The sequence below is a fragment of the Eschrichtius robustus genome, chromosome 6, assembly GCF_028021215.1.
Source record: "Eschrichtius robustus isolate mEscRob2 chromosome 6, mEscRob2.pri, whole genome shotgun sequence".
In the NCBI taxonomy this organism is placed as follows: domain Eukaryota; kingdom Metazoa; phylum Chordata; class Mammalia; order Artiodactyla; family Eschrichtiidae; genus Eschrichtius; species Eschrichtius robustus.
This window is the reverse complement of record NC_090829.1, coordinates 78,435,469-78,458,400: the sequence shown is the minus strand read 5'-3', so window position 1 is coordinate 78,458,400 and position 22,932 is coordinate 78,435,469. Positions and strand designations below refer to the sequence as shown.

Sequence of the window (22,932 nt, the reverse complement as noted above, 5' to 3'; positions counted from 1 at the left end):
ACCAGTTCCCTCTGAAAAGAACCTGAGAACTAGATGAACACCTGCTCCACAATAAAGAATAAAAAGGACTAACTACATCGAGATGGGCAGGAGAGGCAGGGAGACGCTCCCGCCAAAACCCCCAGCCCCCGCGCAGTGGCACACAACAGGAAGGGACCTCACCAGACAAGGGCTTCTCCCGGGAAGTGAGGGGCTGGCAGCCCACGTAAGGAGCCCCGGCCCCTGGGATCTATACCACAGAGATGAGCCCCCCTAACAGCTGGCTTAGGAAACCAACAGGACAGATGTCTAAGGGTCCCCAAGTGCTACACGAAACTGAGACTCCCCTCGTAAAGGGTTCACGTACATCTCACTTGCCACAAACCCTAGCAAAACAACAGCAGTTTGAAAAGTGTTGAGACTATACGTGAAGGAAAGTCATTTAGAATCTGAGAGTACCCACCGAAGGGGTGGGAAATGAGGGAAATGCTCCCCCGGGATGGAAGCAACGGCAGACGCCATCGTTGTGCTCCCCACCTAACCTGCGGGCACAGGTGGGCAAGCTCGGATGCAGGGGCGAGCAACTGTGGCTCTACCCTGCCACAATGCTGAAGCCAGAGCGCTCCAGTGACCAGAGCACTTCCCCAGCCCTGGCGCAGGCAGGTGGGCACAAATGGTCCCGGCATTCTCCTGCTCCCTAGCTAAAGTCTGTGAGTGTGGGAGGCTGCAACACACCCCTGCCCCGTGGCTGGGGCTGGTGAGCATGAGTAGTCACAGCGTTCTCCTGCTCCTGAAAAGCCAGCACGCGTGCACGGACAAGGCAATCTCATGCTGCACTGCCGAAGCCTGCGGGCGCGAGTGGTCATCGTTTTCCCACTGCTCTCCTAAAACAAGACAGCAAGTCCCACCCCCTACACTCTACAGCTACTAATGCAGACTCTTACATTATAGAGCTAAGCAGACAACTGTCTAGCTGAACTGGGAGTGTACTCCTAGAGTTCTAGGATCAGCTTTCTGACAGTAATCCTGACCATGGCTGAGAGACACAACACACAGAAACCACCATCTGTACTGTTCCCCTTATTTCACAAAGGAGGAGACTGAACCAGAGGTTAAGAGATCTGCCCTGGTCATGAGGCAGGCTGATAGGATGGAGCAGGGAGTCCTGCCCCCTACCCGACACTCATTCTTCTTCCTGTGCAACACACAAAGACACATACACACACACACACACACACACACACACTCTCTTTCTTTCTCCCTCATGCATGTGCATGCACATGTACATTACCTTCCTTGTACCTGGAATACTAGGTTGCAACCATAGGTGTCCAGATGACAGGGTGTATGGGCCCCCATGGAGCCGATCCACAATGTACTTTCCTGTCCATTTCTTCCAGGAAACCCAAAGTCAGACCATATCACATCCTGTTTTGAAAATAAAGTCACAGACCATCAAGAACCAACCAACTCTGTTGTATAGGAGTGTTACACATTTTCACTTACACATCTGGTTTTGGGCACTTGGAACACTCTCTCACAGAAATCGCTATAGATGGAAGAGGTTAGGTTTCCAGAGCAATTCAAGAAGTCTTTTCAACCAATAACATATCTGAATAACCCCACTAATAGTAGTTATTCAACAAATATTTACTGTCTGCCTATAACATGCCTGGCACTCTTCTAGAGCATGTGATGAATCAATGCACAAAATAGACAAAAACGCCCACCCAGAGGTTGGAGACCGACAATAAACACTAGATACAGTTATGCAGCTATATGGGGGAAGTGGCTCAGGCAGCAGGAACAGTGACTGCAATGGAAATAGAAGTATTGTTTTAAATCTCTGAAGCTCAACTCAGGAATCCAAAAAGGCACATTCCCTCTAAGCAGTGCGGATATTGTGAGGCATAAGTAATGTGCTAACTTTTTGCACTTTCAAAGCCCACATGAAGGAAGCCTTCTCCTAGGTTAGTGGAGTTATTTAAAATTAGAGATGCTGGAGCATCTATAGTAGTTCATACCTACTAAACTAGAGTCTCCAGGTAGAGACACAGCATATCTTTTGAAATACTTTTGCTGTGCTCCTCAAGGTCATTAACTCTTTAAGTGTAAAGAACCTGAAAAAGAGACAGCACAGTGCTTTCAACTTGGCACTCCTTATGTCTAGTTCTGTGGACAGATCCTGCCCAAGTCAACCACTGATCCATAAATACCATCTGGTCCAGTAGTTCTCAAACCAGGCTCCCTGGCATCCCCTGAGGGCACTGGGGGTAGCAGCAAAGGCTCTTTCTTTCAACAAACTGCTCTGCTTGATTTTATTTAGGTTGGAAGAGAGGGTGTTCCTGCTTTTAAATAAAAGTTAGAAAACTACGAACGTAGTTTGACATAAACTCAAATCCATGGAATTTAAGATATGTATAAGCTGAAAAAGAAAAAGAACACAGTAGTGAACCAGGCAGGAAAGTTTTGCTTTCTTTTTTATTTTATTTTTTTGAATCATGAATTTTTCCTTTTGCATTTTAAAAAACAAAACAAAAAAGACTTCTATGTGCAGAACATGGTCCTAAATGCTGACACTACTTTATCTGTATCTTCAAACTTTTCTCTTTTTACAGGCAAAACATTAACACTACTCAAAGAGAAAGAGGATTTTGGAGAGACATTTTTAATGGATGGCTTTAAGGAAGACTAGAAAAAGCTTTTTCATTTTTGTTTTGAGTGATAAAAATAGAATATGTGCATATAACTAATATCTGTTATAAAAAGGGGAGTTTTTGCAAGGTCAGCACTATTGTAAACGCATATGGCTCACGTGCAGCAGCTCCAGGGGGTGGCAAAAATCACGTCCCCTCTGGATATAGCCCATATGCTCCATGAAGCGAGCTTACCTCTGTTTTCCCAATGCCTAACATAATACCTGGCTCGGGTTAAGTGCTTAAAACCTTGGCTGCTTGGGAGGAAAAGAAGAATCTGTTGGCTTATTATGGGTAAATGGTTCAGGTCAAGAACATTTTTGAGCATCTATTACATACCTGGTATGATGTTGAATGTTTGGAATATGAAAATTAATACAACACAGGCCCTCCCTTCAAATCTCATAATGGAAGATAGTCCCATAAATGGACCCTTCCGATATAATGCAGAAAGTGCTCTCACAGCAGTGAGCAGAGAGCGCTCTAAGATCACAGAAGAAGGGCTCCCAGTCCAAGCAGGGAGCTTAGGGAGGCTTCCAATGAACCTGGTCCTTGTTGAACAATTCACCACACCCCAGTTTGGAATTTAACTAAAGGTAGATGAAAGACACGCAATATAAAAACAAAAAACGGGGATCTGTCTTACCTAAGAAGAGCCTGGTTTAAGTGACTCTTAATCTTCTTACAGATACACCCCTTTGGGAGTCTAATGAATGCCGATATCCCTCTCCTCAGAGAAATACACGCGCGCACACACGTGAGCGTGCGCGTGCGCACACACACATACACACTCTTTCACATACACTTTGAGGGAGTCGGTGGACCAACCCCAGGTGAGAAACTGTTCTAGAGCACTACTTCAGAAAGAATCACAGAAGGAAAGTTTTTCTACCAGGTTGGGGGTGACTATATGAAAAACTGACGTGAGGCTTCCCTGACCTCTCATCTAACACAGTAATGACTAAAAAAGGAAAAATTATTTTGGAATGATTAGATCAGGGTGACCTAAAATTCACCTGCAAACTGGCTGGGAAAACCAGAGGGTGAAGGGTTTGGGGGAAAGTGGCAGAGAGAGAGTAAGTCAAAGTAAATTTGTCAGAAAATAGATAGCATTGAGTGTTACCTATTTTGGCTTTCTTTCCCCACGGGCTCTTGAGAGTTGGGACTTTCTTGCCAATTGAGTTCAGCTACTTACAGGTAGTCAAATCTCTGAAATGAGTGCAGGCCCAGGAGGAATCTGCGTTGGGTCTTGCTAGAAACAAGTGACCCTGTTAGGCAGTCACGTCAGTGAAACTAACACAGGTGACTGGGGGGGTGATCCATCCTGGAGTCTATTCCCAGATCCACTTCAGAAGTTGAAAAAGTCTTTAGAAATCATCTCTATCCATGAAATTCTATTCTACATCATCCCTGAAAAGAGCAAGCGTCTGGTTGATTGCTTACTACAAAATCAGTATTTGCTTTCTTGTAACTTCCAGAAGAAGGTCCTAGATTTGTTTTCCACAAACAACAGGTTTATTTTCTCTTCTGCCAAAAACTGTTGTCTTTAAATTATCTGAAAAATGGTCATGTCTTCTCCTTTATCATTTTTTTCAAATATCTAGACTCAGTAGCATTAAATTTTCCTTCCAGTTTCTCTCCTCTTGACTACCTTTGTCAACAGCCCTCTTAAAGCCTGGCTCCCAAAATGAACCCCAGACAGAGCCTATGTAGTACCTTGCATATGGGTCTCAACATTCCATGATCTGGACATGACACTATTAATACACTGTCAGACTGTGTTTTGTTTTTTTTTTTTTAAAGCAGCTGAATTATACCATGGCTAATCTAGGCTTGACTGCCTTTTTCTTATGAACTGTTGCCTAGCCATATCTCTTCATTCTTGATGTTACAGAGTTTAGGAGAAGGCCATGGGACCCTACTTTCATCCCTCTTAAATTGAATGTTAAGTTTCTGCCTGGTGTTTTGTAATGCTTAAATGAACCTACATACATGACTCCTAAACCTTCATCTCCAGTCCTAACTTCTCTTCTATTTACGACTAAATCTGTATTTTCAACTGCTAAACCTATATTTTCAGCTGCTAACTATCAGGTTATTGAATCCATATGGTGGGACAGGCCCTGATACTAACATTTTCTATGTATCATCTCATTTAATCCTTATGAGATTGAACGTAGTTATATCTACTGTACAGATGTGGAAACGGAGGGACAGTTCTGTCCTTTTGTTAAAAAACATGGTGACATTTTTGGTTGTCATAATAAATAGGACGGGGGTGCCTTGGTATTCAGTGGATGGGGGTCAGGGATCCAGCTCAACACAACAGAAGTTTTGTATCTTGCACAATTTGCATAACACTGAAAAATCTGATCTTAGTTATCTGAGAGTAGAGCTCTGACTCTTAATTTCATATATCCTCAAAGGACTTTTGCATGGTTTTAACACAGACTGAATTTTCTAGAAACACAATTACTAAGTAAGTCGAGGGAGGATTGTACTTTGTGTTCTTGCAGCTTCATCAAGAGTTGTTCACCGTTTTGAAAAATTAACTCACCAGCAGCATTGGAACTCATATGATATTTGGTTTAGCAATGTATACACCAATATCAGTCTGTGCTCGTACTGTCTCATCAGGGTGACTCTATGTGTATAGATACAAACATACTCATTTACCCTCATTTCAAAATGTTAAATATAAAATATTGGAGATATTCTATGGAATTTTATATTAACTCTTCAAAACTGAACCTTCTCCTTGTAGGTAGGTACAAGCATCTGATTAATTCATTATGTCTTCTAGTGCAGTGACGCTTGAATATTTACACATTAAATCACATACTTCTGCTTAAATTCTCCTGTATTTCATAGCTGGGGTAGTTTAATAGTTTTTAAAAATTATTTGTGGAAGTAATTATATCACCTGCAAACTGCATTTCAGAACAATAAAGGGGATGCAGGTTCTGGTATGAGACCACTGCTACACTACCTCTCTACTGCTCTCCCAGCATGGGCTGCACACCTCCCTGCCTTTGCTTCTGCTGTTCCCTCTGCCTGGCTGGTCTCCTCGCTGCCCTTCCCACACCCCAATTCACATTTCTCTTTCAAGACCCAATGTAAATGTCATGTCTTTGAACCCTTCCACACTCCCCACCCCGCCCCCTCCCTCCCCTGCCGCATGCAACCTGGTCATTCTCTCTTTTGGTCTCTCTCTCCCAAAGAACTTTGATTCTTTGCCTGTCTGACCCATTCTCCTCAAAGCAGCAAAGAGTGATCTTGAAATATTAAGTCCTGTCCCCCCTTTGCTCTGCACTTAGAATTAGATCCAAATGCCCTCTATCATGAGCCCGCATGACCAGGCCCCTCTCACCTCTCTGACACCTCTAACCCTCTCAGTCTCACTGGCCAAGCCTTCAATCACAATGACTTTCTTTCTTTTCTTCCAAAAAGGCAAACTCTTCTCACATTCAAGGGCTTTGCACTCTGCTTAGAAAGCTCTTGACCCTCCTTTCACTTGGCTAGCTTCTCATCTTTTAGGAATCAGCTTAAATATCACCTCCTCAGAGAAGGCTTCCCAACTTACTCTTTTAGAAGTTCCTCTGCTGTACTAATTTTGGCCCATTTTTGTTTACTTCATAACAGTTACGACAATCGGTTAGACTCACTTGTCTGATTTCACCATAGAATATGAGCTCCCTGAGGAGAGGAGACCAAGGTTGTCTGTGACTCTCTAGCCCTAGCACAGTAGTTGAAAAACAGGTGTCTGTAGAGTGAATAAACAATCATTCACATTTTACAGTTATTTTCTGTCTTTTGAACACATATTCACCTCACAGACCCCAGCAACTGGCAGAGTCCACAGCACACGACAGAGCTTGAATCTAGTTTCTGCATTCATCTACTCTCAGCTATGGCTTCATGTTTTTTAATTGGCTGGAAGACTTATTACTCTGCTTTGCCACTGGAAGTTTTTTCTTGGGAAAATACAGGTCTGGTGGGTATGGTCCTGGAGCTCCTTGGTCATCCCAGGCCAGTGCCCAAGTCTAAACAATTCTCCCAACACACAGTGGCTGACAACAGCCACCGGCGACAGCGTCACAGAGAACTCAGCGAGCTCCCCCCGGGTCTGCAACATCAGAGAGGAGCATCCCAGACCACAGCGTGCATCAAGGTTGGGCCTGGTTTCTGGAATAAATGGACTATCCATTCAAAATGATTATATGTTGGCTTTGGAGGTCCACTTAATCACACATCTGGACTTGACTATGCTGTTATGTCTTTTAGTGTAGTTATTGAGCATTAACACATCAAAATATATGTTGTTTATTATAAATTACTTCCTCGAAAATTCTCCTTTATATTATGGGTAAGGTATTTTAACAATTTAAAAGAATTACATGTGTAGGTAATTGTATTACCTACAAACTGTATAAAGGGAGTGCAAGATCTGGGAGAGTTGAGAATCACTGCTATAGCACAACTATTAGAATCAAAAACTACTGACCGATAATATATGTGATATGCTAATAGGGGATGGAGACTCAAAAAGTGTAAGGCATAAACATCTCTATTATCAAGAACTCTAAAATCTAGTTGAAGACACCAACCTGAAATAACAACATAAACAAATCAATTACCCCCTCCCCAATATGCCAGAAGGCAATTCTATCATGATCACACAACTGTACAATAAATTAAGAGGTCAAGAATGCTTGATATTTGCTTTTGTCTTTCTCTGTCTTGATCCCTCAGTAAGTACTAATGCATTAGTACTTAATAGAGAGATATGAACTTTGTTCTTTTCCCTTCCTCTCTTCAGTGAGACGTATAGCAGATTGCTAACCTATCAACTTAACCACTAAATAAAACGACCATCAATCATCCTGCCCCAGGGATTTGGCCATAGGGGCCCCCCCTTGAAACTGCCAGCCCTATGGCTGCCTAAGAAATCCCTCTGGCTTCAAAATCCTCTCTCCCCAGCTGACAAGGGCATTCTTAGCTATGCACTAAGGATGGCTGTACAGACTCATTCTTGGAACCCTCCCTTTAATGCTGCAATTCTCTCTGGTCCCTATACTTGCTGCCTGCAGAGGCTCTGGAATAACTGTACTTTTTGTAGAAACTGTAAATCTTGCTTCAATTTTTCATGTCCTTCCATGAACAGAGTGTGCCATAAACTGCCTACCTTTTTTAATATCTCATTCCCAATTTTATTCAGAGAGATAACGTGCCCAGCTAAGAGATATCCGTTTTCCAGCCTGCCTTGCAGTTCAGTGGGGCCATGAAACTAAATTCTAACCATTAAGCAGAAGTTGTTGGATGGGACTTCTGGGAGAGTTCCTTAAAAGAGAGGCAGAGAGCTGGGAGTACATTTTTGTCCTTCCTTCCTCCTTTCTGAAATACAGTGTGATGGCTCTCTTGGAATACAAGATGGCTTTGAGGATGAAAGCCACATGCTAAAGACAGAGTAGAAAGACAGGAAGAAGCTGGGTTCTTTGGGATGACAAAGCCTCCATTCCAGTCCCAGCCAGCGTACCTCCAAACTTTCCTTAGGTGAGGAAAAAATTCACCATTATGCGTTTAGTTAGGCAATTTCCATTCTGGGATTTCTGTTACAAGCAACTAAGCCTAACCCAAATTGATTCAGGAGGTTAACCCATGGAACCTTGTCTTTCCCCAATAATCTCATTCTGTCAGAGCCTTTATCTTGGGTTTGCAGTTATGCTAGTCCTAAACCCTATATCAGAGAAACATATCCTTGAAGAAATACGCCTGTAGACACTTTGGGGTGGAAGTAGGGAGAGTTTCATGGTACTATTCTTTAAGCATATTATAAATATAGTAGGCTTCCCCAGGCTAGCCTGGAGAACTAACCACCAAGATCTGCACTGTTCCTCCAGGAAAAAAAAAAAAAAAAGTTCTGAGTCCAAACAATTGATATACAAATAAAATGTGTAGAACACAAGCAATGAAAATTATAAAAGACAGCAAAAGAGTAAAAAGAACCAAAAGGTCTTGATAATCAACTCTTTAATTAAAAAATAAGACCACCGTTATTATGGAAGTGCTAATGTAGGGCTGCAGTACTGTAATTTAGTAGTCCATTAGATACTCTAGTGGTTAGGGGTAATTCTAGAAGAAGACAATATCACATGTTACCCCAGTACTTAAAGGAATTAACCAGGAATTCAGTCCTGTTTTTTCATCCTCCCCCACATCCAACCCCAATGGTTTCCTATCAGCCCCAATTCCTGGCCTCTTCCCAGGGATATTCTGGGAAATTTATCTGCAGTTTAAATACACCTAAGAGAGGGACTTCCTTAGTGGCGCAGTGATTAAGACTCCACGCTCTCAACGCAGGGGGCCTGGGTTCAATCCCTGGTCAGGGAACTAGATCCCACATGCATGCCGCAACTAAGAGTTTGCATCCTACAACTAAGGAGCCAGCGAGCCACAACTAAGGAGCCCTCGAGCTGCAACTAAGGAGCTCGCCTGCCACAACTAAGACCCAGCGCAACCAAATTAATTTTTAAAAAAACTATTAAAAAAAAAGAGAGACACCTAAGAAAAGAGGGATGGAAATAACACACTACAGTGTTTCAAGACCAAATATGGCACAGCTTCTGTACAGAATGAGAGTTATAAGCAAAATTCATCATTTACTCATAGCTGAAAACTGGCTGGCCAAAGAAAATGAACTTGGTTTATAACAAAAAAGTAGTACAGATACTTTATTCTCCTCTTTCCTTTGGATGGTTCTGCCTTGTCATGATGTCCTGAACATAATATGTAATTTATAAATAATAATGGTTTTATTTCTTGTGTACATAGAATGATCATATTTCCCAATAAAAAAACCCAGGACATAAAGGATGACAACGCACATTTTGCTACCTATGAAGATAAGAGTTAGTTGGGGAGAAACTGCTTGAATACCAAAATAAGGAAATATTTAGAAACAATATTTTTTCCACTGCCTAGTTTTCTTTTTAAATTAATTTCACTGAGGTAAAATTTATATACAATAAAACGTACCCATTTTAGACTACAGTTCAACAAGTTTTGACAAATGTATATATTGGAATAATCACCACCATGATCAAAATATAGAATACTTCTACTACCCCAGAAAGTTCCCTCTTACTCCTTTGCTTTCAATCTGCCTGCCTCTACTCTCAGCCCCAAGCAACCACCGATCTACTTTCTGTTATCCCAATATTTTGAAACTGGATTCCTTTAAGTACACATAACAGCAATGAGGATGAGTTTTAAAGATTGCTTGGGCTTCCCTGGTGGCGCAGTGGTTGAGAATCTGCCTGCCAAGGCAGGGGACACGGGTTCGAGCCCTGGTCTGGGAAGATCCCACATGCCGCGGAGCAACTGGGCCCGTGAGCCACGATTACTGAGCCTGCGCGTCTGGAGCCTGTGCTCCGCAACAAGAGAGGCCGCGATAGTGAGAGGCCCGCGCATCGCGATGAAGAGTGGCCCCCGCTTGCCACAACTAGAGAAAGCCCTCGCACAGAAACGAAGACCCAACACAGCAAAAATAAATAAATAAATAAATTTTAAAATTGCTTAATAAAATTGTCTCCAACATTTTAAATAAGAGAATCTAAAAATCTGGTTGTAATTTTAAACGTTCAAGAAAATGTATATGCTTCAATCTTCTTGATTATACATAATATTCTAAAACTATTACAATCATTTAAATGATAAAATAATGTCAGAAAAAGTACTAAAGTGTAATAGCACATTTTACACTTTTCTGTCTTAAGGCTTGGCTCCACATTCAACTTTAAACTCCCAAGGGAGCCAAGTCTTTTATTCAAGTTGGCATCCCCGGTACCTAACACAGCACAACGAATGTTCAAAAATTGCTGAGTTACTGATCTAGGTGACTAGATCTAATTTTATGCTGAAACTGAGTTGCTCCTAAACCTGTTCCAATTAACAAGTTAAATAATTGTTGCAGACTCAAACACCATTTAAAAAATGCTGTACAAGCAACCAAATCTTCCATAATTTTACAGGTTTTTTTTTTTTTAATTTATTTGTGGCTGCATTGGATCTTCGTTGCTGCGTGTGGGCTTTCTCTAGTTGCGGCGAGTGGGGGCCACTCTTCCTTGAGGTGCACGGGCTTCTCATTGCAGTGGCTTCTCTTGTCTCAGAGCACGGGCTCTAGGCGCACAGGCTTCAGTAGTTGTGGCACGTGGGCTCAGTAGTTGTGGCTCGCAGGCTCTAGAGCGCAGGCTCAGCAGTTGTGGCACACGGGCTTAGTTGCTCCGCGGCATGTGGGATCTTCCCGGACCAGGGCTCGAACCCATGTCCCTTGCATTGGCAGGTGGATTCTAAACCACTGTGCCACCAGGGAAGCCCAATTTTACGGTTTTAACCAAAGAACTTAAGAAAAACTGGTAAGATACTGATAATACAGAATAGTGGCTTTTTTTTTAAGCCTACCATTACCAGAAAATAATTCATTCTTAATTTGTTCACCACTAAAAAATGGTATATTTTGAGTTGGAGTGTTCTCAGAGGCTAGATTTGGTGTGAGCTAGTGTAAGCTCTAGGCTCTGAGAATACCCCAATTCGAAACTATTTGTTCTTTTACCGGGCTGTTTGGGTGACTTGTGGTCATGGTTAGTTGGAGTCTATCACGTTAAAAGTTGTCTCATTCTATTTATTCTCCATGCCTAGATCATACACACAGGAAAACTGAATATACATAACACTGTAATGAACTTACATCTGAATAAAAAAAGAAAAAAAACCCGACAAAAATGGAACTTTAAAACAGTACAATTAACTATAATTACTATGTAAAACTTATAAAGGATAAATACTTCAAACAGCCCCTTAAATGAACATTATAAATTAGCAAGTACTTAAGGCCCTTTTCTCCTTGAAAAAATTACCTCAGGGAACAAACAGAAAAGAGGTAGTTAACTCTACCCACAGATAGGCTTGGATAAATACCCAAATTCTTACATTCCAATTTGCCTCATCAGAAAGCATCATGGGCCATCAAACCCCTTTAAACATTACTAAACCACCTGGCTCATTTCAACATACTCTCATAAGTATGTTATAAAGCCCAAGACAGGCTAGAACTAATCTTCCATGTGCTGCATTTTGAGATTCTGTGTCCTGGTGTCTTAACAAGGCTCCTGTCTCTCAGCAGCCAACCTGAATCACAACATAAAATGGAATCTACCTGGGAAATGTTCTTGGGGCAAATCCCTTTTGCTATATGTTGATTCTTAATAGCTTCAATTACGATGATACTTACAGATGATTATAAAATGTAACACCTGTCGTTCTTACCTAATGAGTCAGAGATAAAGAAATTTTATGGTACTGTCACAAATTCCCTACCTTCCTCACGAAGTAGAGAATAAAATGCTCCAAATAGATGCTTTACTTAGATCAGTCAATGATATGATGTATAGCTAAAAAAAATAACGAGGCCAATTTCATTTGCCATATATGAAAGTCAGTTAAGTGTCAAAATCATAATTTTTGGCCACCTTTAAGGCTACAGGATATTTTCCAACAATACCACTATATTTACCAGTGCATTTATCAGTATATATAAATATTACATATTTATCACTGAATGAATTTAAGTAGAAGCTGTAAGTAAAAACTTATAAAACTCGTTAGAAGGCTGAAGAGAGCCAAGAATTTCTTGTCAAGATTGACAAATGCTACAATTGATTAACTAGAAGCCACAGAAAACTGGACAAGGGTGAAGGTGGGGTTTAAGTTAAAACACCCTCTGAAGGGCCCTAAAGACCAGAGAAATAGCAAAACAAGAAATGGTAAGACTAGGGGAAAAAAATACACTTATGTAATCATTCAAATACCCATTATGGATTCAGCACTATGTTAGCAGTTTGGGGGAATAAAAAATTATACAACATAGTCCCTGTTCCCAAAGAGCTTACAATGATGTTAGAGAAACAAGTCACAGGCATTCTATGTCACGCGCCATTTAAATAACAATCCAAATAAAAAGTACAGGAATGAAGGCAAGGAATGGATGGATGTAGGTATGAGTGGTAGAGAAGGCTTCATAGCCACGGATGAATCTGAGCCAGGCCCTAAGAAGTTGAATTTTAATAGGCAGAAATTGAGAAGAGCATGAGCAAAGGCCAGAAGATGAGAGAACACGGTGGTCCAGCACTCTGCAAGGAGACTACTCAGGGACATATGCAGAGGAGACAGGTCATGTCAGTCATACTGGGGAGAGTCTTAAATGCTACTATCCTTACACAATTTAAAGGCATGAAATGTTTGTGAATATAATTAACATATTTCAATATCTTCATAAGAAACTGTTTTAGAAATAATTAGAGGAGGAGTCAGAACTAGAGGAGAGTAATTTCAGAGAGGATGATGTAGACCAGAGGTTCTCGAAGTGGTGCACAGACCTCTTGGGGGGTCCCTGAGACCCTTTCAGAGGATCTGTGAGGTTGAAACTATTTTCATACTACTACTAAGATGTTATTTTCCTATTTCACTGTGTTGACATTTGCACTGATGGCACAAAAACAATGGTGAATAAAACTGCTGTTGTCAAGCTGTGGAACCAAAGTGTACTAATAGCATTGCATTCTTTTTTTTTTTTTTTAAACAGCCTTATGAGGCATAACTGATGTACAATAAACAGTGTATATTTAAAGTGTACAATTTGATGAATTTTTACATACGTATACACCTGAGAAACCATCACTACAATCAAGATGACAAACATTTTGATCATGTCCAAAAGCTTTCCCATAACCTTTTGTAACCTCTCTCTACCCCCTCATTCTTACATAACCACTGATCTATTTTCTGTCACTATAAATTTGTTTGCAAGCTCTACAATTTTATATAAATGGAAGCACATAGCAAGTACTCCTTTCTTCATGCTAACACTAACCAAAGGCAAACTAAACAAAGCAGACTTCGGACAAAGTAGACATCAGAACAAGGAAGAACTCAGGAAAGAGAGGATCATCACATCTCGATAAAATATCAATCCATTAAGAGGACATACTAAATGTGCATGAACCTAAACTGTTACTAGCTGCAAAACAAAAACTGACCAACTTAAACTGAAAAAGAAATAAATATGCAATTATAGTTGAGAAATTTCAATACCTGTCTCTATATAATGGGTAAAACAAGTGTACGGAAAATCGGTAAGGATACAGGAGACATGAACAATCAACTTAATTGACATTTATAAAAGACAAAAACAGCAGAATACACATTGTTTTCAAGTGTACAAGTTATCAAGATTGACTATATTCTGGGCTATAAAACAATAAATTTAAAAGGACTGAAATCATACAAAGTATGTTCTCTGAACACAACAGAATTAAATTAGAAATCAATAACAGAAAGACAGCTGGAAAATCCCCAAATATGTGCAAACTAAACATTATACTTCTAAGTAGACCATAAGTCAACGAAAAAATCACAAGGGAAATTAGAAAATATTTTGAACAGAATAAAAATTATCTTGGAAACTTGTATCTTGAAACTCATCAGCTAGAAAGCTTCCTAAAACTTAAAAGACTTTTCTGATGAGAATGGTGATGCTATTAACAAATGTCACTTTTTTTATAATAAAGTATACAAAGATGCATCAACATTTGGAAGATCTATATAACTTAGTAAACCAATATTTTCCAAATGGACAATGAAAAGTATTACAAAAGATCCATTCCATGCAAGATAGACCAATGGATTTTACTGAAAGACTACGAAGGGTTCATTGATCATGGGTTCAGATTCTTGATTGCAGCAAACGAACCTTTAAGAGACTACTCATTAGTGGTAGAAACAACCCAAATTTGGTGGAGTATTAAAAAAATCCACAATTATCTAAAAAGGTTGCCAAAATGCTCCTCTCTTTTTCAGCTGCATATTTGTGTAAAGCAAGATATTCTTCATATACTTAAAACAAACCAACAAATCGCAAGACTGAATGAAGCAGACAGAAGAAACCAGCTGTCTTCTATTAAGCCAGACACTAAAGAGACAAGAATGTAAAACAATGCCACTACTCTCATAACATTAAAAAGAAATTTGGAATATAATTACTTTCATAAAAATGTCACTTAAATTCACATACAATGAGTTTATTTTAAATAAACATTTAAAAAATTTATCAGTTTTAATGTTTAACTACCCACCATTTTAAGACAGACGGAAGAAGGCTTGAAACAATAAGAAGTAAGATTTAGTGACTGAATGAATTATAGTGGTAAAAGTAAAACAACTTAGGTACCTTTGATATAAGATCACTTCATGCTCAGAAAACTTTGAGATAAAAAAATGACATAATCTTAATGGACTTGGTTGTTCATAGCAGATTTGCCTGTTCTAATCCAGAGAATTAATCACCATAATGTGAGCTGAAGAAAACTCATTAACTAAAAATATCATATTTTATAAGGGCTCAATTAGAATTCCAGCACATTATCAAAAGGCTGCCTTTTATACCCACACTTAATAAATAGGTCACGTTTCTGCACAGTACTACCATACCTGGCCTGAAACAGAACAACTGATGGGGTCAGATTAGAGATTCACCCAAGGCAGAGTGAGCCTAGATTCAGCACAGACAGAAGTCCTTCATCCTAGCTGGGAGTCCTCACAGGACTGAATGTATCCAGACCCTCTGCAGGCATATAGTGCAGTAGTTAAAGCTCGTGGAGGCAGACTGCTTAGGTTATTCTTTTCTTACTTGTATAATTTCAGAAAAGGTTTACTTAACCTCTTGGTGCCTCACTTTTCTTTTTTTTTTATAAATTTATTTATTTGTTTGTTTGTTTATTTATGGCTGCATTGGGTCTTTTTGCTGCCCGCAGGCTTTCTCTAGTTGCAGCGAGCGGGGGTTACTCTTCGTTGTGGTGCACAGGCTTCTCATTGCGGTGGCTTCTCTTGTTGCGGAGCACGGGCTCTAGGCACACGGGCTTCAGTAGTTGTGCTCGTTGTGGCTTGCGGGCTCTAGAGCACAGGCTCAGTAGTTGTGGCACACGGGCTTAGTTGCTCCGCGGCATGTGGGATCTTCCCAGACCAGGGCTCAAACCCGTGTCCCCTGCATTGGCAGGTGGATTCTTAACCACTGTGCCACCAGGGAAGCCCTCATTTTTCTTAAAATAGGGATAATTATTAAATCATAGGGTTACTGTGAGGATTATAAAGGTAAAGCACTTAGAAAAGCACCAAGTATGAGTACTTGATAAATATTACTATTACAGTGTTTTACCTGAAATATGGAGTAATAAAGTACTAGTCTAATATACAGGGTAGGTTAGGGTATGAGAAATATTAATAAGATACTCTAAAAGTTAACTATGATATCTAAAAGGTCTAGGATTAAAGATCCATAGAGTAATCACAATTTAGGTTATTTAAAAAATTACCTCAAAATTATCATTTAAAAATGAGTAAATAGGACTGAATGTCAATATTATGACATAGTATGAGTGTGTTTCGTGTTTGGTAATTGCAATCACTGTTGCTTTTGCTGTGGTCATCCATTTACAATGCTTGGTGTCAGTTTATTTATCTCTTGTAAAAATAAAATACAGTGTGTGTGTGTGTGTGTGTGTGTGTGTGTAAAAAATAAATGAGTAAATAATAGATTTGGTATAGACTTTGGATTCAGAAAACATCTACTGAATGTTTTCAAAACCAATGCATTTCTTTTATTGTTGTGAGAAAAAAAAGTATCCTCAACTAACAATTATGGGGCAAGTGATGTGTTTTTCCTTTTTTTTTTTTTTTTTACAAAAACCAAAATTTAAGTAAAACATTAAAAAATTTAATAAAGGAAAGATACAAAGTATTGATAGCTGTATGATAATATTATAACTATGAAAGCACCAGCATCCAAACCTTCACTCAAAGTGAAAAAGAAAAAATATAAGCTGAATAGAAAATGACTCAAGAGTCCAAGGACAATCAGCCTGTATGAGAGGAAAGTCCAGAGGGAGAGTGGTGGTGACCGGCAGGAGAAGAGCAGGTGGGTGAACAGCCTGCTGTGATGGCAAAATATATCCTGTAGGGGCAGGATGAAGGACTCTAGAACCTTGACCTGATGCTGGGCAAGGCAGAGTCATTCAAACAGCCTTCTGGGACTACTCCCATTCCTGGCCGATGCCTAAGACACACAGAAACCAGAGCAGGGAGTTTGCAAAATCACCCCACAAACTGAACTGGCAGTTTGAGGTAGAAAACACTTTGAAAAGAGGATATGGTAGTCTGCAAACTGCCGTCAGTTATGTCAACGCATGGCAGAGAACTTCCACATTCTTACTTCTGCAAGCACCCCCATCCTTCTGCAGGACTTCTACAGTCAAACACTGGGAGCCCAGCACTCTCTGCTTCAGGCCATAAACCTGTACTAAACACCCCAGAGCAGAGAGAGATGGCAGCAGCAGCCCGGAAGGCTTCTAGGATTCTAGGAATGCTTAAATGCTTCTTCATGTAATCAGCTTTGTACCTCCATCTGCCTCACTGACAGAACAAGGACTTAGATGTAGGTCAGGAGGAAAGGAAGCTGTACACACAGTCTATGTTTCTGATATACTCCAAATCGGCTCAGGTGCTGTTTAAAGGCAAAGGAGAGAGTGTGCAGGAAGTTTGGTGACTAGGAAAATAATAAGAAGGCTGCTCATCTTTGTAGGCCAAACATTATACTTCCTTTGAACAAATCTTTGGGCTTGAGTCAATAGGATAGTCAAGACTCACGGTGACTACTTTTCAGAGAAAAAGACAGTGAGGAAAAAAGTACCAAGGAGATTCTAATTTGTGATCTTTTCTCAAGAACAAGTTATACTATGATTAAAAGAAATGTACTCACTTACCTGGAAAATATCTGTCTTATCTTCAAATAAACTGACAAGATATTTATAGTCCGCATAAGCCCAGAATTTGGAATGATCATAGTCTCTAAATGGTCCAGAAATACTAGATGGGTCACAGTTCCAGGTCAGAAACTCTTCAAGTGTAGCTTCTACGTAACTACATGTGGTTTCAAACTGAGGAGCTGCAATGTAAGAGAACCCAACTTTAAATGTACATTGAACACAGTTTCCAAATATTGTTGTTTTCTTAAATGAGGATAATTTCAACCAAGAAGTATTAACTATTACTTAACATTAATTAGAAATTATGTACTTGCTAAATAATTAGAACCATTTACAACACTTAACAATACTCATGATTAAATTTAAAAGTAAAAAACACAATTTTAACCTTAAGATTAAAGACTATCCTTTCTATAGCCTGATGCAGTAATCCAGTGGAATACTTTAGTTTATCACTTCTCCAAGACCTTTTCAGGGGTCTGTGAGGTCTAAACTATTTTCATAATAATACTACAACAGTATTTGCCCTTTTCACACTTATTCTCTCACAAGAGTAAGGTGGAGTTTTCCAGGGGCTACACAACTTGTGTTGACGTCACTGCTCCGACAGCTAGTGGACTATGTGCTTATGTTCTTATATTTTTAAATGTCTGGAAACAAAGAAGAACAAAGAGCGTTGCTCACCAAACAGTTCTACAAGGATTAAGTCGTAACCCACTGTAGTCACTGACCAACCAGTGCACTCTCAGAGGAAATTAAGACATAACAGGATGAAACACTCTGTGCTTCAGATAGAGGAAATTAAGACCATAACAGCATGCTCTGTGCTTTGGACAAGCAAGCCTCGTAGATAGTGAGATGTGTATCTCGGGAAGAACTTCAATGACCCCAGACTCTTGCATCTTCCTAAAGAAAAGCACTAAAATCATTAACTGTAGATATTTGGTATTTGTGACTAGCAGTAATCTTTTACCAAGATGTCTGCTTGACTGCACACATTCCCTAGCCAAAAATCATATGTATACAGGCTTCTTCCTTACCCTTCGGAGAAGTTTTCTCAGAGCTCCTGAGAGGCTATCTCTTGTGCTACAGTCCTTTAAGACCCTGAATAAAACTTAAACTCACAGTTCTTACACTGAGCATTTTTCTTTAAGTAGACATGTCTCGGTTTTAATTTCTAATAATGCTAAGTATCACTAGATATAACCCACATTGACAAAAAAACTCACTCACTGGGGTACTCAATCGTTTTTAAGTCTAAAGGAATCCTGAGACCAAAAAGTTTGAGAACTACTTCTTCAAATAATTTTTAAAAAAAAGGCAGCAAAAAAAAAACTGTCTTTTGAAAAGTTTCAACTTTATACTGCACATTTATCATACAGAGCTCCTCAGTCATTAAGTAGACAACAGCAATTTAAAGTCTGTTCAATTATTCATTAACCCATTTATTTCAGAATCATTTATTAAGTACCTAATTTGTAACTAGCATTGTGCTCAGGCTTGCAGGAACATAAAAGAAATAGATAATACTCTTGAGTTTAGACTATATTTAGATAAAAAGAAAACTTCAACCAGAATAATAGGGAATTTGAGGCATCATATAACTAGATGCCAAATTTTGTGCCATAGACACCTAGGAAAAGGCAAAGACCACCGGAGATGAGGGTTGATCAGGAAAACTTGAAGAAAAGTCTACTGTCTGTCCATAGTGGTTTGTTATTACGGGTAGAACTCATTTATACAAGAATTATTCTTCTAAATACTGATGAAATGAGGGATTTTTTGCAATTAGCTGAATACTTTAAATGTACATTGGGATGTTAATATTCAAGAAACCTGATTATGACCTATTTTGGGAAACATGAAATCCTTTCAAGAGGATATGTAGATCTAACACATGTAAATCAGTCAGCACAGTGCTAGACACATAGCAGATGCTCAGTAAAAGTTAGACACAATTATTAGTACTTTTTATTATTCATTCATATATTTACTTGAGGCACTTTAAAAGTTAGCTGAATTGGTAGTAGGAAGAAAAGAATATTCAAACATCTTTTATCTTTTCCATCCATTTCTGCCCAAACTGTTTAGGATTATCCCAATCACGTTTCTCCCTCCTCTCTTTATCCTAAAACCTTATAATGGCAGAGAAATAATGGAGGGGAGGGTATGTGTCACCCTTAATTCATTTACTTCATCAACTTGTCACCTGACTTTAAGAAGCAGGAAAACTTTACTAGGCTACATTTATCTAAAAGATAAAACCCTGCAGATTTAAGAACTATTTAAATTTGATAATTTTTGAGAAGCGTTTAGAATAGTGGCTGGCACACACTGACCCATCGATATATAAAAGCTCTTAATATTATCAACATTATCATCAATAATTTACCATAACAGCATTGGAATACATGGTTTTTTAACAAAAACCCATGTAGCAAGAAAGCTTCTTGGTGCTGGAATCATTTCTAAATCATTTCAGTAAGCTCCAATGTGAGCCTGAACACATTCTACTGTCCTGTAAGTTTTCATTTCACAAAATTCAATCCAACTGATCCAACGGAATACTAAAGCCATTGCTTGAGCCACCTGCCCCTAGGGTAGACTGAGGACTTTTCAGTTATGACCAGTTTTCACAGGCACATCTGTACTGCACCGTCATCAGAAGACTTCATTTTCTGTCACAGCAAGTTCTGTACTTAAAAGAATGAAAATCTAAAAATGCAAAAAACTACACATGAGAACTGTTACTGTAAGGGGAAAATTACAATGAATGGAATGAATGAAGATGACAGACTTTTTCATTTACATAGTGATTTCAAAATAGAATCTTTTCACCCGTTCCTGGTAATAATAGCACCAAAGGCACTGTTTTCATTCTGTTATCATGACAATTTCTTTCTGGGTAGTACAGTTGTTTTTCTTAGTTTATTCTATGCAATGGAATTATTCCTTTCTAACTTGATTATTATTGTTCTTTCGTTTAACACTAAAGTAGCCTAGGCAGCTGCAACTTTCATCCTACTTACTGTCAAAATGTTAGGTAAGAGGAAGCTCAACTGAGTTTAGGATTTGGAAATAGTGTATAAATTGAGTTTGCTTTTGACTCTCATAAAAGGGAGTCCTAAAATATTTTTTGCACAGCAGTGAAACAAATATTTCTCCATTTTGTTAGACTTCATCACTTCACAAGCAAGAAACACTTGGAATGTGGGTCCTGAGTATGACTTGATTGTTACTCCACTCCCTATCAACAAATGTTTAGGATTATTTCTACATCTGCTTGCCAAATCACTGCCAGCTGAGGTATAGTGTTGTCACTGAGAATATATGTTGGCAAATGAATCTGATCCAAAATGTTTCAAAGAGCTATTGTGATGTCATTATCTACTTCCTAAAATAAACTAAGAGATACATTACAGTCAAATATGCTAGTTATTAATACTATTATTTCAAGCATTCTAGAAAAATTCTAACCAAGACCTAAAACAGAAATAAATATGCTCAATAGAAAGGAAACAAAGTTATCATTGTTATAAGCAATATGCTTGTAACTCATATGCCTTATGCTTGTAACATATATGCCAGGCTCATATGCCTGTCTTACTAAAAAGTCCACAAGAATAAACTAAAAAACTATGTACACTATTAACTGGCTGGATAAAAAATAAACATGCAAAAAATAAATGGCTTTTATTTGTATATCAATCACAGTTTGAAAAACAAAAGAGGCAAAAATATTTCCTAAGAGCTATAAAAATTTTATAATATTTTAAGAAATTTGTAGACTTATATGAAAACTCCAAATCTTTTTTTTCCCCCCAAACCTTTTTACTGAGATAAAACAAACTAGGTAAGTGAAGATTACACATTCTTGTGTAGGAAGATACAGTATTGTCACAAGGTAGATTCTTTCCAAATTACGTAATTTATAGCACTTCATGAATTTTCATTTAAAATCCTGTTGACTCAAAGAAAAAAAGAAAAACACATGACCTAAAAGTTGCAGGTTATGTTTTATTCGGGTATCTTAGTGAGGACTATAGTCTGGGAGACGGCCTCTCAGATGCTCTGAGGAACTGTTCTAAAGAGGTAAGGGAGGTGCCAGGATATACAGGAGTTTTCGTGGAAAAAAAAAAAAGAGTCGAACATCAAACAATTACTGCTGATTACAAAAAAACCAGACATCTCAAGTTAATGATTTTAGTGCTTTTCTGTGGATGGGAAGATGCAAAAGTCTCGGCTCACTGATATTATTGCTTTGATATGCATCTTAACTATCTAGGGCCAGGATCCTGTTTTCCTCCATTCTGAATGCCCCTCAGGGAGCACCATTATTGGTGGGGGGAGGCAGCTGCAGTGGCTGATGGCTTGAGGGCAGGCAACATTCATTGTTTAATGTGGGCACACTGTTTAATTCTAAAATTCGTTTAGAGGAATGAAATTCTATTGTATCTAATAAAATACTGAGAAAGAAGAGTGATTAGGGAGGATGAACTGTTCTTTCAAATATTAAAATATATACCAGTTGCTAAAATAGTTTTTAAAAAGTGTTTTACTGGCCCCAAAACTGATAGCTCAATAAAATGTCCAAAAACAGATGCTGGAATATACAAGAATATAGTAATATAATAAAGATGGTTTCAAAGTCAATAGGGAATAAAAGGATTATTCAGTAAATGGTACTACAATAAAGATGTTATTTCCAACTTAACTATTTGGGAAAAAGTCAGTGAATGCCACATACTAAAATAAATATGGAATGGATAAAGAGTAAAATGTAAAAAAGAAATCATTAAGCTATTAGAAGAAAATATTAGAACATTTATCTATTGTCAGGATACAGAAGGAATTTCTAAATAAAATATATAAGAATAAAAATATTAATGAAATATTATTTGACTTTACTATAAAAAATATGAAGCAAAAATCAAAAGGCAAACAATAAACTGGGAAACATTTGTTTAGTACATTAGTACATTAGTAAACAAACACAGTATTCTTAATATTAACATAAGGAATTTATTTATTAAAAAAACGCCAAACCCTGAAACCCTAATCAGGATAAGTGAAAGAACAATTACCAGACAAAAATACCAATTATTCATAAACATGAACATATGTTCAACATCACCAGCAAAGAAATGTTAATTAAAGTCATGAGACACCCATCTCTCACCTATCAACAAGATAGTTTTTTAAAAACATAAATTTCAGTTTCGGCAAAGGAGTGGCCAAACAGGCACCCTTGCATGTTCTGAAAGGAAAGTAAATGTAAACCACCCTTCTGCAAAGCACTTGGCCTCACGTATCAAAGGTCTTTCATTCTTTCACTCCATAGACGTCTGACTATCCAGATATTAGGTGCTCAGCCAATAATGAGA

At 38.7% G+C, this 22,932-nt stretch overlaps 1 protein-coding gene across 4 annotated transcripts in view; it reads right to left on the bottom strand.

Moving 5' to 3' along the window:
* Positions 1-22,932, bottom strand: part of HSPBAP1 (HSPB1 associated protein 1) — a 54,576-nt gene that overhangs the window by 15,829 nt on the left and 15,815 nt on the right. For all 4 annotated transcript variants that reach the window (XM_068546619.1, XM_068546620.1, XM_068546623.1 and 1 more), the window contains 2 exons: positions 17,546-17,727; positions 1,271-1,407 (listed from right to left, as the gene is read on the bottom strand). In XM_068546619.1, the coding sequence (XP_068402720.1) occupies positions 1,271-1,407; positions 17,546-17,727 (319 nt within the window). The remainder of the gene's footprint in view (positions 1-1,270; positions 1,408-17,545; positions 17,728-22,932) is intronic.